The following is an 18,743-nucleotide window of genomic DNA, read 5'->3' as shown; positions in this document are numbered from 1 at the left end:
ATGACGAGCACAGCAGCATCTTGTCTCCTCTTTCTGACAATGAACAGCCTTGATGAAGCTGAACTTTGCTTTCCAGAACTCCTCAACTCCTCCTGCAGGAAGGCCGTGCGTCCTCACTCTGTATCTATGCTCACTTACATTTTACTGTCCTCCATCTCTCTGCTCAATGTGACTCTCAACCTGCTCGTCATCATCTCCATCTCCCACTTCAAGTATTCATATGTTTTATTAATTTATAAAACTGGTAGCTGTGCAGAAAGAAATTATTAATGATATAGAACAAAACTAAATATCAGATCTCAGACTGTAAAGGAAATATGTTTTTGTGTTTCAGTCAATACTTTAATCTCTAAATATAATATATATATATATAGTATAAATTGACTACCATTAATGATAAGCATGTTGTTCTCTTATCTCTTCAGGCAGCTCCACACACCCACCAACCTCCTCCTCCTCTCTCTGGCTGTCTCAGATTTCTTCGTGGGCTTCTTCATGTTCTTTCAAATTGTGCTCATAGACGGCTGCTGGTTGCTCGGTGACTTCATGTGTATTCTGTATTATGTTCTGGACTTTATTATTATCTCTACCTCAGTAGGAACCATGGTGCTCATATCAGTTGACCGATATGTGGCTATTTGTGATCCTCTACATTATCCCAACAAAGTCACACAAAAAAGAGTTAAGATCTGTGTTTGTCTGTGTTGGATATGTTCTGCTTCCCTTCAGACTCTGCTGCTGAAGGATAATCTGGAACAACCAGGCAGGTATAATTCCTGCTTTGGAGAGTGTGTCATTGTCATTAACTACATTGCTGGACGTGCAGATCTTTTTTTGACTTTTATTGGTCCTGTCACTGTCATCATAGTTCTGTATATGAGAGTATTTGTGGTGGCTGTGTCTCATGCTCGTGCCATGCGGTCTCATACTGCAGCTTTCTCTCTCAAGTGTTCAGTGAGTGTAACTGCTAAAAAATCTGAATTGAAAGCAGCCAGGACTCTTGGTGTTGTTATTGTCGTCTTTCTAGTGTGCCTCTGCCCATATTATTGTGTTGCACTCACAGGCCAGGACACCTTAATCAATGCCTCAACTGCTGCCTTTGTAATATGTCTGTTCTATTTCAACTCCTGTCTTAACCCTGTGATCTATGCCTTTTTCTACCCCTGGTTTAGAAAATCCATCAGGCTCATTGTTACTCTTAAGATACTGCAGCCTGGCTCATGTGGGACCAACATACTGTAGAGAAACACTTCATGGTGGCTGTAATAAGACAGAAAAATGTACTTGGTCATGGTGGTGAGAATTTAGTAACAGATGTAAAAGTCTTGGTACAGTGACCTCTGTATGAACACTATTACATGCAGATCATAAATGTGTTTTTACATTGTGTACTGTTTCAATGCAACACTGAAATCTACTACTACTCTACTCCAGAAAATGTGTTGCCTGACTCCTGTAAGGCCAACATAAAACAAATAAGTTGAAGAATCTTTGCACTAATATAGAAATACTTTTTCTTTTTTTGGATCCAACAGGTCTTTAGTTATACTGCGTGACTTTATTGCATCTCTCTCTTTCCTGTTTAGAAAAAGCAGCCTGCCAGCATCATGTCAAGGGGCCTTTCACAGATTTTACAAATGGTCTACAAAAATGTTTTAATTGGTCGACCTTTATAGTGATTATCTCTTTCAGATAGTTGTGAAACTGTGTTCAGCACCTGCTGTCACGATCAGGCTTTGCCCTGTGTGTTCTGTGACTTTGTTTCTTTCTGTAGCTCCTCACTCACCTAATCAGTTCATTCAGTGCACCTGCCAGTCACACTCACCTCATCAGCTCATTACTCTCACCTGTTCACTCTGCCTAGTCACTATTTAAACCCCTGTCTTTCACTCACTCACTGCCAGATCATTGTGTTTGTTTTCCGTCCAACCCGCCCGTTTTGCTCGTCCTGTTCCCGGTTTTCCAGTCTGCCTTTTCCTGCTGGATTTTCCCCCTCGTCTTTTGTCTTGTCCCTGGATTCCCTGTTTTGTTTTTGGTTCATTAAAAACCTTTTTTTCACTACACCTGATTGTCTGCGTTTGAGTCCTCATCATGCCCCGTGACACCTGCACTTACTTTCCCTCAGTTTGGTTAGCCTATACTTTGAGAGGTGAAATTAAATCAGTTCTCTCTTACGCAAGTTTACAAAATCACTCCAATGTACCTCGACTCTGAAAATAACAAACAAAATATTTATAATTTAGGATCTGCCGCTGTTAAAGAACAACCAAAATGTAAACATTTAGCCATAACCACTTGGTATTCTTTTGGGGATCCCAAACACAGAAATTAACTAAATTTAGAACCAGGACATCCGAATGGACAGAGAGAGTATGCAGCGGACACTAGTTCAATATTAAAGTTATTAAGATGACTCAGCCAAACTTAGAACAATGTAAAGATTGAAGTGGCTGACTTGCAGGTATGTAATGTAAAGGAACAAGTGTAATTGTGTTTGTTTGGTTTCACTGTTAAGTATGACAGGTCGTAATGTGAGTACATAATTGGCAGGTAAAAAAAGGACACATTTTTCAATGAGGGACACTTCAACAGTTAATCCTGAAGAAAATAAGCTGTAGAAGTTTCGGCCAACGGATGGTGGCCTGTAGTGTTTTCCTGTGAACAAAATAGTAATGTTTACTTAAAATGTAAGTTTATAAATCCTGACAACTTCTGAAATCAGGAGAGAACAAAATACTACTGATTGCCGTAAAGCCTTATGCATTATGAATAAAGACAATGTTATAATGTGATTTAAATGTTCATTGGAGATAATATTATGCAACACTCTTTCTCACAGACAGCCTGCCTCCCTCTCCCTCTGTCACAGAAACACACAGATACATTAACTCTGTCTCTCTTTCCCTGTCATACTCTAATCTGCACATCTTTTTATTTTAAGTGCAATTTTGTCACCTTTGCTCTCCTTTGTCCTGCAGACCAGAAGGCTACCAACTTTGCCTTAGCTGACCTAACACACTTTAACAGTCCTCGCTCTACACAAATATCAGTCAAATTTGCAATTAGGTTTGCGTTGTTTTAACCGAAAATCTACGTATGTATTTTTTATTAATTAGTTACACAATGAACCCTAGCTCAAAGCTCTTTAACTCTGTGTTTACACACATAAATATACACACGTCCAAAAACTCAGTTTACAAGGGCGCTTTGGGGGCAAACCTCCAAAACAAATGATTTCCCTGTTCTAAATATGTGTATTTATAATATTTGAAGAGCAAAACATTGGATGACAAGAGGATTTAAAACCATGTTAGTAGGTATTACTATAAATGATTTGTCAAGCTGTAATACATGAGAATCAAGTTTAAATTTTCAATGAATGATACAAACTTTAATATTAGAATATTCACTGTTATAATAAACACTGCTTGTCCCTTTCTCTGTTACTTGTCTCTCCGGCCGACATGAATAAAAATAATTTACTAAAATGACATACACCTTCTCTATTTCATTTTTATACTCGAGTCTGCCTGAATTATACAAATTTGTCACAAACAGCATATATACATAAACAAAATGTGTGTTTATCATAACATATATTTTTACAATAATACTATATTATTACACTGCAATTATGCTCGGTGTATGTTTTCTTAAATTGAGCAGTTTCCACTGTATAACCCGAATAACATATATATTTCTGTGGTAACATGATTCTAATCCTATCCTGGTACTGCGGCCGTATGTCTTGTATACTCAGGTGAATAGCAGAGCTGTAAGCTGATCCCCACCTGGTGGTAAGTTAAATGAGATGGGGGAGGGAGCCTTACAGAACTCAAATGTGTACTAATGTGTACACACGAAAAACATGTATACACCCTTTCCCACTTATAAACTGGTATTGTCCAAAGGAAGAATGTAAACTGAGAAGAATTTGGGTGGAATCTGAGTGGGCCATGTTAAAAGACTTTATTGTGGATGCGGCTGTCAGCGGACTTGTCAGTGCCAGTTGTGGCAGCAAACTAAGAACCAAGGAAGCCAATAGGGCTTAAAGGTATGGGTTGCATCAAAACGTTTTTTTACTGAAGCAAAGCTTCAGTACACGGTAATTCAGTACAAATTGAGGCAAAGTTATCCAAAATCACAAGACTAAGGCAGAGTCAAGAGATACATTAGTAAGGTCTAATACCAATGTGAAATACACAAGAAAAAACACTGGAACACTTGACTTGGAAATACTAAGACAAATGGTCAACAGAAAAAAATGAGCACGTAGACTAAATACACACAGGCAGTAGGGTAATGAGGGAAAGGTGTGACTAATCAGGGCAGGCAATCAAACAGTTGGGAAACACACAAGAACAGGGAATTAACCTATCCTTGACTAAGAAAGATCATGACACTTATGTTTCTTCTTGTGTCCTCATTACCAACTCTGCTAATACCTTTCAGAAAGACTTCACCGAAATCCAAAAATGTCTACAGATGATTATCTAAATAACGTCAACTATACAATGTTGTACTTGATTCCATAGCACCTGCAAAAAACAAAATTGCAGCAGGCCTTGGCTAAATAATAATACCAGAGAATTAAGTCAGTACCTCCAAGTCTGACGACATCGTTCTCTGCAGGCTAAATGTGGATTGTGCCTTTGGGGTTGGGAGTGGGTCATTGCAAAAAGCAGTGGTTCATTGCCCCAAGCGCGGGAGCTCAATAATCTTGGGGTTTTGTTCACGAGTGAGGGTAAAATGGAGCATGAGATGGACAGGCGGTGAGGTGCTGTGTCAGCAGTGATGAAGGCATTGTGGTGAAAAGGGAGCTGAGCCAGAAGTCAGAGCCCTAAATGTACCAGTCCGTCTCTATTCCGAGCCTCAGGTAAGGTCATGAGCTTTGGGCAGTGACTGAAATAATGACATCGCGGATACATGCTGCCAAATTGAGCTTCCTTTGTAGGGTGGCTAGGCTCCATTTTGGATTACGGTAATGAGCTCAGTCATCCAGGACCAGACTGAGCTTGGAGTAGAGCCGCCGCTCCTTCACTTCGAAAGGGGCCAGCTGAGATGGTTTGGGCATCTGGCCAGGATTCCTCCTGCCTTTTCCTGGTAAGAGGCCCCGGGGTAGACCCAGAACACACTAGAGGGATTAAATACTTTGTCTGGCTTGGGAACGCTCCTAAACTACAAACTGAGACACCCCTATGATTTGTGAGAAGTTTCTGTCTTTCTTTACAAACAAAACAAATTAAAATTAAGCTTCAGGTGTCTCAAGGGGGTTTTCAAAAGTGTTGGTCACACTATTATATTAAGTTTTATAAGTTATTTCGGCAACAAGAACCATACCCCGGACATATCTCATTTACTCTGCACAAAGTATTTAAGCACATCTGACCCATTGACTTCCTCTTTGACTCAGCTTCAACATGACGTGTGACAGACGAGCAAAACCTAAACCGCTTACTTTGTACAAAGGCTCTTTCTCTACCCTTCCAATAACAAACTGTTTGAAGATGACCAGCTATATCTTGAAGTCCCGGAGCTCCCTCTTTCACCCACCATGCTTCGTAGCCAGCAACCTCGGCAGGATTCAACCATCCACGTTCCCCACGGCTCTCGACATCCATCCACCAAAGTCGTCACCCCTCGCCTTCAAACAGCTCCGGGGGGAGATTCCGTCTTCAGCATCCTGACGCCGCTCTCCCAGATCCAGGTGCTCGAACTACGGGTGAAACCACCGCAAACCTTTTTCACCATGCCAACGCTCCGACAGTCTCTACATACACTCCATTTCCAAGTGGACCGTCTCTCCTCCGAAGAATGCAATCATTCAGCGCAACATCCTTTTCCAATAAAACGGCAAACCTTTCCAAACTGTTCACGGACGCACCGCACAACACACTCTTGCTCTCCGAGCCTCCAGAGCACTTGCGGGTTCCACGCGCCACGTCAGCCGCAACGCCGATGACATCATGACACAGCCATCAGTCAGCCCTTTCAGAGGGCCAGGTCGTATCCCACCCTCTTCAAGCTTCTTCTGTAGCAGAGACATCTCACCTTGAAAATTATTTTCCCAAGATTTCACTATAAACCCATGCACATGCATCCCTCCTCCATCCCAGCATCCTTTCCTGTTCTCTTGCTTCTACCTTTCCTGTCCCACCCACCTCTGCCAACTTTGCTCCTCTCACTTAGACACCGGCTACCTCAGCTGCACAGACCGCTCTAACAATAGGCATCCACAGTGGATCATTGGCCAAAAAACATTGTTTGCTTTCCCCCTACCTTCCTCCAGCCCTATCCCCACTGGCATTACCCATCCCACCTTAAATACTCCCCTTTTTCCACTGCTCTGCCAGCAGCCAGTTCCAGCGTTGTTCCGACTTAATTTTCTCCACCTACAAGTTCAACTTCAGCCAGAGCACTACCTCGAGCATGCCCAGTCGCACCCGCCCGACTATCACCCGTGTCAAACGCTCAGGCAACAGATCCTCACCGGTAACTACATTGACCTTGCTCAATAAACAAATCCATCCACATGCAATCCCAACATCTCCAGCGAATTGCCCTGCTCTCGGCCACCCAATATTTAAATATCTGCTCTCATCCCTCACCCCTTCTTCCACGATCTCTGAAAAGTATCCTGCAGTTATAGCAGCCATTCTTTGGGAGCACAAATGGTCCAAAAAGACCATCGCAATCTATCCAGACAACAGTAGACATCCTTAACAAAGGACGGTCTCATTGTCTCGATATAATGCAGTTCATGCGGAGGCTGTTGTGGAATATTTCTTATGACTAGTCGGGAGAAGAAAGTGAATGTTTTCTATCAATATAAAGAAAACAGAGTTTTGATGAACGATCAAAGTTTGTAAAGTCAATTTATTTGCTTGCAAGCAAAGAGAACAGTCTCACAGACACATTGCAGTGATCTGGAAGAGTGCTCTACCTAACAGTCACAATGCATGGACATTTATGCTCAGACAGCTTCCTGTTATCTGCTTAGCTAACAAGAATACACAAAGAACACAATAAAAGGCAGGTCATCCTTCGAGCCTTAGTATACTTCATTTAAGACAGTCAGGAAGATGCTTTATCTCGTGTTTGCAAATCCCTTTGTTCACAGTCTGCCTTACAATAAACAGTTTAAACTCACAACAGATGCTTCCTTTGAAGCCACTGTGACACTGTTAAAAATGACCATTGAAGAGACAGGATAGACATTCTTTACCCTCACACATCATATCTGCATGCAAAGGTTTACGCCTTTACAACTTCAGATAATGCGTCAGCAAAGGAAGTCAAAAGTATTTCAAACAGAGGATCTCTGTTAGTCTCTCTGTGCCTCTGTCTTACGAAGAAGAAAGAAACAGTGCACAATGATAACAGATAACAAGACACCTGGATACTAAACTAATTAAAGTCATCTACTGAAACTACAGTTTGGTGTCTGCACTTTTAGGACTTACATTCTTTAAACCTTCACATGAGACTATGACATATTTTCCCATTACAAGGCTCACTTTGGTTTCGGCTCAGCACCAGTTCGGCATCCGAGCCTCCCGCATCCCAGTTCACAAAACTTGGATGGCGACTTACTTTCCCATTTCTATGACAAGAAATTCAGACCATTGCCACCAGCCTCCAACCCTCTGTCGACTCCGTTGCCACCGTTTTCAGCGACCATCTTCAACTGACTCCGACCATATCGTTAAGCTTCTCAGCCACTGATCTTCCCACGCATACCTCACATACATCCGTTTTAACCCGAACGATAACAGAAAACATCCACTCGCACCTGTCTTCATGAAGATAACTTTTGGGGACTTTGCATGATCACAATCTCAGAAGAGTTGGCCCCCACTCCAGAGTCTCCACTCCCCCAGTTACCTCCAGTCATCGACGTCAGCGGTCCATCATTGCTATCCTCCATCCATCATTCGACGACCCTCTTTGCCCTCCTCATTCCATTACCCTACACCTTTTCATTCCTTACCCTACATAACGTCATCCCACGACCCTCTTGCAACACTTTATTTGTATTTGACATATTGCACACATCTAGCATTATTAATATCTGGACCTGTCGGGGAGGCAGTTAGCTAAAACCAATGTGACAGTGAGACACGGGTTCATGAGAGACCTGACGAAGGGTCGCCTGTAACAAAAATAACTTTGTATTTGTTTGATTTGCAACACAGACCAAAGTTGTTGTTGAACCTCGAATGTTGGATGTATACATGAACAAACATAACACATAAGACCGTGACTGACCACATAGTAAAGATGTGGTTAAAACAGGCTAATATTTGAACATGTGTGCAAGCATGACTATGGCCATGTCACGTAGTTCTTTTAATTTGTGTAGTGTGAAAACCACAACAATTTCTATATCTCATCCAGGTTCATGGCATAATAGTAACCAAGCTGTACACTCCCTTCTTCTTGTCCTGGTCACAACTGTCCTAAAAAGGCAACTTTGGCTGCATTGTATTGTGCCTTGCAGTTTCCCCGTTGCAAAGCATGATGGAACTTGTAATTGTTTAGAAAGAAAAAGTAAAAAAGAGGAGGGGGAGGTGAAATACAGGGAAAAGCCCAATGAAGATAGATGAAACAGTAAGTCACTCCCAATAAGAGAAAGTTGTCACCAGAGTAAAAGAGCAAGGAGGGATGTGGAGGAAGAACAGAGTTTAATCAGTTGTATGACGAGCACAGCAGCATCTTGTCTCCTCTTTCTGACAATGAACAGCTTTGAAGAAGCCGAACTTTGCTTTCCAGAACTCCTCAACTCCTCCTGCAGGAAGGCCATGCGTCCTCACTCTGTATCTATGCTCACTTACATTTTACTGTCCTCCATCTCTCTGCTCACTGTGACTCTCAACCTGCTCGTCATCATCTCCATCTCCCACTTCAAGTATTCATATGTTTTATCAATTTACAAAACTGGTAGCTGTTAATGGAACAGAACGAAACAAAATTATCAGATCTGGAACGAAAACAAATGTGATAAGCATGTTGTTCTCTGATTTCTTCAGGCAGCTCCACACACCCACCAACCTCCTCCTCCTCTCTCTGGCTGTCTCCGATTTCTTCGTGGGCTTCCTCATGTACTTTCAAATTGTGCTCATAGATGGCTGCTGGTCCTTCGGTGACCTCATGTGTATTCTGACTCAGTATCTAGCATACATCATTACCTCTGCCTCAGTAGGAACCATGGTGCTCATATCAGTTGACCGATATGTGGCTATTTGTGAGCCTCTACATTATCCCAACAAAGTCACACACAAAAGAGTTAAGATCTGTGTTTGTCTGTGTTGGATATGTTCTGCTGTGTTTGACAGTCTGCTGGTGAAGGATAATCTGGAACAACCAGGCAGGTATAATTCCTGCTTTGGAGAGTGTGTCATTGTCATTGACTACTTTGTTGGACTTGCAGATCTTATTTTGACTTTTATTGGTCCTGTCATTGTCATCGTAGTTCTGTATATGAGAGTATTTGTGGTGGCTGTGTCTCATGCTCGTGCCATGCGGTCTCATACTGCAGCTTTCTCTCTCAAGTGTTCAGTGAGTGTAACTGCTAAAAAATCTGAATTGAAAGCAGCCAGGACTCTTGGTGTTGTTATTGTCGTCTTTCTAGTGTGCCTCTGCCCATATTATTGTTTTGCACTCACAGGCCAGGACACCTTGCTCAATGCCTCATCTGCTACCATTGTAATATGTCTGTTCTATTTCAACTCCTGTCTTAACCCTGTGATCTATGCCTTTTTCTACCCCTGGTTTAGAAAATGCATCAGGCTCATTGTTACTCTTAAGATACTGCAACCTGGCTCATGTGAGACCAACATGCTGTAGAGAAACACTGCATGGTGGCTGAAATAAGACAGAAAAATGTACTTGGTCATGGTGGTGAGAATTTAGTAACAGGTGTAAAAGTCTTGGTACAGTGACCTCTGTATGAACACTATTACATGCAGATCATATATGTGTCTTTACATTGTGTACTGTTTCAATGCAACACTGAAATCTACTACTACTCTACTCCAGAAAATGTGTTGCCTGACTCCTGTAAGGCCAACATAAAACAAATAAGTTGAAGAATCTTTGGATTAATATAGAAATACTGTTTTCTTTTCTTGGATCCAACAGGTCTTTAGTTAAACTGCGTGACTTTAATGCATCTCTCTCTTTCCTGTTTAGAAAAAGGAGCCTGCCAGCATCATGTCAAGGGGCCTTTCACAGATTTTACAAATGGTCTGCAAAAATGTTTTAATTGGTCGACCTTTATATTGATTATCTCTTTCAGGTAGTTGTGAAACTGTGTTCAGCACATGTACTTGCCGTAGTCTGCTGGGGGAGCAGCATTGGAGCCAGAGACGCCAACAGACTTAACAAACTGGTTAAGACGGCCGGCGCCATCATTGGCTGCAAACTAGACATATTGGAAAAGGTGGTGGAGAAGAGGACACTGAAGAAATTATTATCCATATTGGATATTTTTTAAAGTTTTTTTGAAGGTTACAAAATCACTCCGATGTAACTTGACTCTGAAAATAACAAACTAAATATTCATAATTTTTCATCTGCCGCTATTAAATGACAACCAAATGTAAAAATTGAGCCACAACCACTTTGTATTCTTTTGCGGATCCCAAACGCAGAAATTAACTAAATATAGAACCCTGCCCTCTGAATGGACAGAGATAGTATGCAGTGGACACATCACTAGTTCAATATTAAAGTTAACAAGATGACTCAGCCAAACTTATAACAATGTAAAGATTGAGGTGGCTGACTTGCAGGTATGTAATGTAAAGGAACAAGTGTAATTGTGTTTGTTTGGTTTCACTGTTGAGTATGGGCACTGTTAATTATATACTCATAATGTGAGTATATAATTGTCAGGCTTGAAAGACACATTTTTCAATGAGGGACACCTCAACAGTTAATCCTGAAGAAAATAAGCTGTAGAGGTTTTGGCCACCGGATGATGGCACATGTATTCAAATGGTGGCCTGTAGTGTTTTCTTGTGAACAAACAATAGTAATGTTTACTTGAAATGCAAGTTTTTAAATCCTCACAAGTTCTGAAATCAGGAGAGAACAAAAAATACTGATCGCTTTGAAGTCTTATGCAATCTATGACATCTAACATCCTGATAATGTGATTTAAATGTCCTTTTGAGATAATGTTATACAACACTCTTTCTCACAGACAGCCTGTCTCCCTCTCCCCCTCCCTCTGTCACAGAAGCACACAGATACATTAACTCTGTCTCTCTTTCCCTGTCATACTCTAATCTGCACATCGCTTTATTTTAAGTGCAGTTTTGTCACCTTTGCTCTCCTTTGTCCTGCAGACCAGAAGGCTACCAACTTTGCCTTAGCTGACCTAACACATTTTAACAGTCCTCGCTCTACTCAAATATCAGTCAGATTTACAATTAGGTTTGCGTTGTTCCAACCGAAAATTGACTTATGTATATTTAATGAATTAGTTACGCAATGAACCCTAGCTCAAAGCTCTTTAACGCTGTGTTCACACACATAAATATACACAGGTCCAAAAACTCAGTTTACAAGGGCGCTTTGGGGGCAAACCTCCAAAACAAATGATTTCCCTGTTCTAAATATGTGCATTTAAAATGTTTGAAGAGCAAAACATTGGATGACAAGAGGATTTAAAACCATGTCCGTAGGCATTAGTATAAATGATTTGTCAATCTGTAATACATAAGAATCAAGTTAAAAGTTTCAATGAATGATACAAACTTTAATATTAGAATATCCACTATTATAATAATCACTGCTTGTCCCGTTCTCTGTCACTTGTCTCTAATGCCAACATGAATAAAAATAATTCTCCAAAATTACACAAATATGTCACAAACAGCATATATACGTAAACAAAATGTGTGTTTATAATAACATATTTATACAATAATACTCTATTATTACACTATAATTATGCTCGGTGTATGTTTTGTTAAATTGAGCTAATAGCTTCCACTGTACAACCCAAATAACATATATATTTCTGTGGTAAGAACACTTTTAATTTGACCAGGTGAGTTTCTATTAGCATGATTCTAATCCTATCCTGGTACAGTGAGCAGTACCTGATGTACCCCCTTTCATCTCCATCACCTTCTCTCTTTCTTTTCTCTCAATCTTCTCATCTTGTGACTAATCTCTTCTCTTTCCAAAACTGAGATTAGATTGATGGTCATTTTACTTGTGTCTCAGTGAAGAAAGTAAACACATGTGGGCTATATAGAGGGTGAATTGAAACTAACTAGTGTGCATCACTGGACACTGTTTAATACAGCACAACCACACAGAAGCTATTGGTCAGTTGATGTCTGTCTAGGGATGAATGGCTTTGAACTACAGGCTGCTATCTAACTCATGATTTGCATGGATTCAACTGCATGTCCATTATCCTCAAATTGATGGCATAATTAAAGAACCACCGAGTTGAGTAAAGATAAGCACAAGATCATCAACTTCACTACATCAACACCCACATACACACAAACACACAATCAAGCAATAACAACAAACGGATAAGCACTGTAATCTTGGCATTGTACAATATGTTTGCCGCACCAAATTCAAGTTATTTTTAGTGAAAAATACAGAGGTCTGGACCCCGGTGACCTAAATGGTGGGAACCAAACTCCTGGAGAGGGGACTTATCTGGAAGGACTCTTTACTTCTATGGAGGTCTTCAACACATGGGCAATGATAGAGGAACCTGAAGGGGGGTGACTGGGATGAATCGCTTGCCCAGTCTGGCCATCAGTGCTGCTTTGTTGCTGGACTTCCATGCCAGTTATAGATTGGCCATAAGATACACCAGGTCAGAGCAGAGGGTGATTCATGAGGGCACTTGGTACTGGAACACCTGAGGCTAAAGATCAATGATCGACTTTGCTATCATATCATCAGATCTGCGGCCGTATGTCTTGGACACTCGGGTGAAGAGCAGAGCTGTAAGCTGATCCCCACCTGGTGGTAAGTTAAATGAGATGGGGGAGGGGACTGACTTACAGAACTTAGATGGATACAAATGTGTACACACAAAAAACATGTATACACCCTTTCCCACTTATAAACCGTTGTGTATAAAGGAAGAATGTGCACTGATATTGAGCACAACTCACACGTACTTTTCTTTTTGTCTGAGAGCTTATTAACTTCAAGGCCTGAAACATATGGGTGGAATCCGAGTGGGCCATATTAAAAGGCTTTTCACTAGCTGCGGACCCCGCCTCAGCCGAGGGCGAACCTACGTCGATTATTTGGATTGTTGAGGAATGGTTGGTGGAGATTAGCCAGTAGCGGTTTGGGGGAGGCTTAGTTGAGGATCCACTGCGGCTCCCGGGCCTTGCAGATCCCCAAAAGAAGTCCCCCTGAGAGGCAGGGTTGCCTGCCCGTGCGCAGGTCATTGAAGCTGTCGAGTGTAAGTTGGTAGGCATGGGAAGTTATCGACGGTGGAGTTCTGCTGATCGATGGTCGGCAAAATCGAGACGGCTGTAGCGGCAATCTTCCCTCTGTCCGATAGTCCACATTACCACTACTGTTACAGTCTGTGTTTGGCAATAAGCTTGACGCGTAATGATTCTTCAGAGGCAGTAGCTTCATTTAAAAAGGTTTACTCAACAAAATAAAGGTACAAGAAACATTCTTTGCTCAACTTGTCACAGCGTTAGCACAACGGTCAAAAAACTATGTTGCTCCGCAGACTGAATAACCTCAACTGAGGGCTGTTGGCTGTGACATAGTCAGTAACGCAACTAAAGGAGCATTTCCACATGTTTGTTACACAAATCACTAAAGACATTTTATCAAGTCTCATATGGCTCTTACAATGGCGTTGGATATGACGGAACCGATGTTGGACGGGTGTCTGCAGGAGGGCGGATCTTCTGAACTTCTGGAATGAGAAACGAGAAAGCCATGGCGTTGCGGTGGCCCAGACGTGAGCTGCGTCGAGAACGTGCCCTTGACGGACGGGTGTCGCAGCGTCCTTTAATGATTGGGTAAATGACTGCTAGGTTGTCAGGAGTTTAAGAGATGGAATTGCTGGGCCGTCCGTGGCCCCATGTAAGGGCTGCGGCTACTATTGGTCAGATTTTGTAGCATGAGGGGAAAACGACTTGGTATTTGCTTGCGAGATCCGAGGACTGATCTACTGCAAAACGTCTTCTGTCATGGAAACCCCCCAAATGAGCGGCATCGTTGTGTTGACGAATTGTGTGGGTCCATCGCTGGAAGTGGACGGTGTGGGGGCACTGGCATCCCGGTGCCAGGTGTCCCGGCTACGGCAACTTGCTGTGGTTGCTGGAAGTAGGAGGCGGTGGGCACTGGCATTCCGGTGCCAGGTGTCCCGGTTACGGCAACTTGCTGTGTTTTCTGGAAGTAGGCGGCGGGGGGCACTGGCATCTCGGTGCCAGGTGCCTCGGCTAAGGCGACTTGCTGTGTTTGCTGGAAGTAGACGAAGTGGGGGCACTGGCGTCCCGGTGCCAGGTGTCCCGGCTACGGCAACTTGCTGTGGCTGATGGAAGTAGGCGGCGTGGGGTGTACTGGCGTCGCTGCTGGGTGTCCCGGCTAAGGCGACTTGCTGTGGTTGTTGGGAGTAGGAGGCGGGGGGGGAGGCGCTGGCGTCCCAGTGACGGCTGCCTGACCCGGGTTCTCCTGCTATGGCTGGTTGATGTGATTGCTGGAAGTGGAGAGCTTGGGGCACTGGTGTTCTGGTGCCAGGTCCTCTGGCTGGAGAGAGCTACTGTAGTAGGTGGCGGACGTTCAGGTTCTCCTGCCAGGTTTGGCTGATGTGGCTGCTTGGAATGGAAAACTGGAGTCGCGGGCATCCCGGTGCCGGGTTTCCGTCCCACTCGCTGCTACTGTGGAGCAGTCGCTAGGAACATGGGAAGCTGTATGACCGACGAATGAGCAGGAACAGTTCTCTTGAATGAGTGTTAAAGGTTTAAAACTTGTAATCTACGACGAGTGTTGTAGACGACTTGGTAGCTATGCTCGTTAAACGTGGCTCAATTTGTCCGGAGATGACCACGAATTGCTGCGGGCGCCATATGTTTCTGTATCGTCGTGTCGGCTTACGTAGCCACGCTGCGTAGGTTATATTTATGCGTGTATGCGTTATAGTGGCAAAGGCACGAATTGGATGAGCGAACGATTGGATTCGAGTCAGGTCGAGACAAACGTCACGGTAGATTAATGGTTCGATTTCGGTTTGGATGTCGTATAACGTTTCATTAGAGTCCTTCAAGGGCGGTTGCTGCGGTACATTGCTGCGTTACGTTGCTGCGTTACGTTGTTGCGTTACGTTGCTGCGTTACGTTGCTGCGTTACGTTGCTGCGTTACGTTGCTGCGTTACGTTGCTGCGTTACGTTGCTGCGTTACGCTGCTGCGTTACGCTGTTGCGTTACGCTGTTGCGTTACACTGTTGCATTACGTTGTTGCGTTACGTTGTTGCGTTACTTTGCTATGTTCCGTTTTTATGTTCTGTCCTTCCGTAATGTCACGCTACGTCGTCACGCTACGTCGTCACGCTACGTCGTCACGCTACGTCGTCACGCTACGTCGTCACGCTACGTCGTCACGCTACGTCGTCACGCTACGTCGTCACGCTACGTCGTCACGCTACGTCGTCACGCTCCTGGATGAATGGCGCCAAATTGAGCTTCCTTTGTAAGGTGGCAAGGGTCCGTTTTGGAGATAAGATGAGGAGCTCAGACATCCAGAGTGAGCTCGGAGTAGAGCTGCTGCTCCTCAGTTATTATCAGTATTGTCAAGTGTTGCATGTCCAAAAAAAGTCCACTGCTATTATAAAAAAAGACAGAAAAGAATCTTGGTTCCCTATCTACAAATGTTTAACCTGCAGCTTGAAACCTGAATGTCAAATTTGATCTTTCTGTTGAAAAACAAATTACAAAATTCATTCAATCATGTTTAAATCCGTTGAGGAGCATTTCAAAAATCCTGTCTTTCCACTGTTGACCTGATCTCGAGAAGACTTTTATTTCATCCCGGTTAGATTATTAACAGGCACTGTATTCAGGGTTAATCCTATAAACTATCTCACACCTTTAGCTGCTCGACTTATAACTAATAATAGGTAAAAAATATCACCCAAGCCCCGTTTTAGCCTCCCTGCACAGGTTACTAGCAGGTTTTAAAATACATTTTAAGATTTCACTTTTTAAAGCAATTCCCGGTTCAGCTCCCAGTTAAATTGCTGAATTGCTGCCACCCTATGAGCAGAGCACAGCCTAAGATCCACAGGCAAGGCTCTGCTGGCTGTACCTAAGTCACTAAGTAAGCTTTTGCAATCATTGCCCCTCAACTATGGAAGTCCCTGCCTGAAGATCTGAGACTTTCAGAATCAGTGAGATGTCTTAAAAGAATTCCCAAAACGTATTCTTGAAACAATGTCAAACGCGATTTTAGTGGGTGTTGGGCTTCACCCGGGTTGTCTCTTGTTAACCATTCTGTTCGTGATCTTCATGGATAGGATCTCAAGGTGCAGCCGGGGTTAAGAGAGTGTCCACTTTGTTGACCTTGCTTTTCTTCTCTTTGCAGATTATGTGGTTCTGTTGGCTCACATAGGTGGAGCATCTCGGGACATAGAACAAGAGGCCAGAATCACAGAAGGCACTACACAAGAAGACTGCCGGCAGGCTTTAAGGTTCAACAAAACCTCCAGACTCGGCTTGGAGAGGAGAGTCATTGGCAAAACCAAGTTACACGAGAATCACACAAACGGGCAATGAGGGAGCAAACCCGTTCTCACTCCCAATTTCTCAAATACAGACGCTTGGTCAGTGTTCCTCCGCATCTGATACCAATGCACACTTTAGCATCATGTGACACCTGTTTTCAACTACTACACACCACATCACTTCAGCCCTGATTTTCAACTTGTGCACAGTTTTTGGAGCTCCTCAACAAAAACCCAAGGTAAGAGGTAAATCTGTGTTGGCTCAGCACTTGCACACAGTGCTTCATTGCAAAGCGTGAACTGTTTAAAGATGTGAGCCGGGAGGCTCGCCAGGGCATTGCAGACTAATTTCACATATCTAGCATGCTAAGTGTTTAAAACAGGCTAATAGTTCAATATGCGTTAAGCATGATTACGGCCATGTCACGTCGTTTTGGTCAGTCATTTCGTGTGAAAACCACAACGACTTCTGTATCTTATCCAGGTTCATAGCATAAACTGTACACTCCCTTCTTCTTGTCCTGGTCACAACTGTCCTAAAAAGGCAACTTTGGCTGCGTTGTGATGTGCCTTGCTGTTCCCTGTTGCAGAGCATGATGGAACTTGTAATTGTTTAGTAAAAAAAGTAAAAAAGAGAAGGTGGAGGTGAAATACAGGGAATAGACCAATGAAGATAGATTAATTAGTAAGGGAGAAGTTTAGTCACTCCCACTAAGAGAAAGTTGTCACCAGAGGAAAAGAGCAAGGAGGGATGTGGAGGAAGAACAGAGATTATTCAGTTGTATAACGAGCACAGCAGCATCTTGTCTCCTCTTTCTGACAATGAAAAGCTTTGAAGAAGCCAAACTTTGCTTTCCAGAACTCCTCAACTCCTCCTGCAGGAAGGCCATGCGTCCTCACTCTGTATCTATGCTCACTTACATTTTAATGTCCTCCATCTCTCTGCTCACTGTGACTCTCAACCTGCTCGTCATCATCTCCATCTCCCACTTCAAGTATTCATATGTTTTATCAATTTACAAAACTGGTAGCTGTACAAGAAATGGTTAATGGTATAGAACAAAACAAAATATCAGAACTCAGACTGTTAAGGGAATTATGCTTTTCTGTTTCAGTCATTGCTTTTGTTTCTTAACCTGACAATTGCTGCTACCAATAATGATAAGCATATTGTCCTCTTATCTCTTCAGGCAGCTCCACACACCCACCAACCTCCTCCTCCTCTCTCTGGCTGTCTCAGATTTCTTCGTGGGCTTCCTCATGTGCTTTCAAATTGTGCTCATAGACGGCTGCTGGTTTCTCGGTGACCTCATGTGTATTCTGTATTCTGTTCTGGACTATATTATTACCTCTGCCTCAGTAGGAACCATGGTGCTCATATCAGTTGACCGATATGTGGCTATTTGTGATCCTCTACATTATCCCAACAAAGTCACACAAAAAAGAGTTAAGATCTGTGTTTGTCTGTGTTGGATATGTTCTGCTTCCCTTCACAGTCTGCTGATGAAGGATAGCCTGGAACAACCAGGCAGGTATAATTCCTGTTTTGGAGAGTGTGTCATTGTCATTAACTACATTGCTGGACTTGCAGATCTTATTTTTACTTTTATTGGTCCTGTCATTGTCATCATAGTTCTGTATATGAGAGTATTTGTGGTGGCTGTGTCTCATGCTCGTGCCATGCGGTCTCATACTGCAGCTTTCTCTCTCAAGTGTTCAGTGAGTGTAACTGCTAAAAAATCTGAATTGAAAGCAGCCAGGACTCTTGGTGTTGTTATTGTTGTGTTTCTAGTGTGCCTCTGCCCATATTATTGTGTTGCACACACAGGCCAGGACACCTTGCTCAATGCCTCAACTGCTGCCTTTGTAATATGTCTGTTCTATTTCAACTCCTGTCTTAACCCTGTGATCTATGCCTTTTTCTACCCCTGGTTTAGAAAATCCATCAGGCTCATTGTTACTCTTAAGATACTGCAGCCTGGCTCATGTGAGACCAACATACTGTAG

At 42.9% G+C, this 18,743-nt stretch overlaps 3 protein-coding genes across 3 annotated transcripts; all 3 read left to right on the top strand.

Annotated features, from left to right (window-relative positions):
• LOC142964315 (trace amine-associated receptor 13c-like) lies at nt 1-1,242 on the top strand. Its single transcript, XM_076104585.1, has 2 exons — nt 1-212; nt 426-1,242. The coding sequence occupies exons 1-2, from the start codon at nt 1-3 to the stop codon at nt 1,240-1,242; spliced, it is 1,029 nt and encodes a 342-aa protein (XP_075960700.1).
• A 7,454-nt stretch (nt 1,243-8,696) lies between these two features.
• LOC142964304 (trace amine-associated receptor 13c-like) lies at nt 8,697-9,846 on the top strand. Its single transcript, XM_076104576.1, has 2 exons — nt 8,697-8,908; nt 9,030-9,846. Exons 1-2 carry the CDS (start codon nt 8,697-8,699, stop codon nt 9,844-9,846), a joined length of 1,029 nt encoding a protein of 342 aa, XP_075960691.1.
• A 7,712-nt stretch (nt 9,847-17,558) lies between these two features.
• LOC142964298 (trace amine-associated receptor 13c-like) lies at nt 17,559-18,743 on the top strand. Its single transcript, XM_076104564.1, has 2 exons — nt 17,559-17,731; nt 17,927-18,743. Exons 1-2 carry the CDS (start codon nt 17,559-17,561, stop codon nt 18,741-18,743), a joined length of 990 nt encoding a protein of 329 aa, XP_075960679.1.

Source organism: Anarhichas minor, unplaced genomic scaffold (assembly GCF_050575085.1).
Source record: "Anarhichas minor isolate MPS153535 unplaced genomic scaffold, ASM5057508v1 ptg000004l, whole genome shotgun sequence".
Lineage (NCBI taxonomy): Eukaryota > Metazoa > Chordata > Actinopteri > Perciformes > Anarhichadidae > Anarhichas > Anarhichas minor.
Note: the sequence above shows the minus strand (reverse complement) of the source record. Positions and strands in the feature narration are given on the sequence as shown.

What these genes read in the sequence shown, in the direction of transcription:
- LOC142964315 (XM_076104585.1), top strand. Translation starts at nt 1, where the DNA reads ATGACGAGCACAGCAGCATCTTGTCTCCTCTTTCTGACAATGAACAGC. An exon ending in ATCTCCATCTCCCACTTCAA is followed by an intron (nt 213 to 425) that starts GTATTCATATGT and finishes TTATCTCTTCAG; the next exon opens with GCAGCTCCACACACCCACCA.
- LOC142964304 (XM_076104576.1), top strand. Translation starts at nt 8,697, where the DNA reads ATGACGAGCACAGCAGCATCTTGTCTCCTCTTTCTGACAATGAACAGC. An exon ending in ATCTCCATCTCCCACTTCAA is followed by an intron (nt 8,909 to 9,029) that starts GTATTCATATGT and finishes TGATTTCTTCAG; the next exon opens with GCAGCTCCACACACCCACCA.
- LOC142964298 (XM_076104564.1), top strand. Translation starts at nt 17,559, where the DNA reads ATGAAAAGCTTTGAAGAAGCCAAACTTTGCTTTCCAGAACTCCTCAAC. An exon ending in ATCTCCATCTCCCACTTCAA is followed by an intron (nt 17,732 to 17,926) that starts GTATTCATATGT and finishes TTATCTCTTCAG; the next exon opens with GCAGCTCCACACACCCACCA.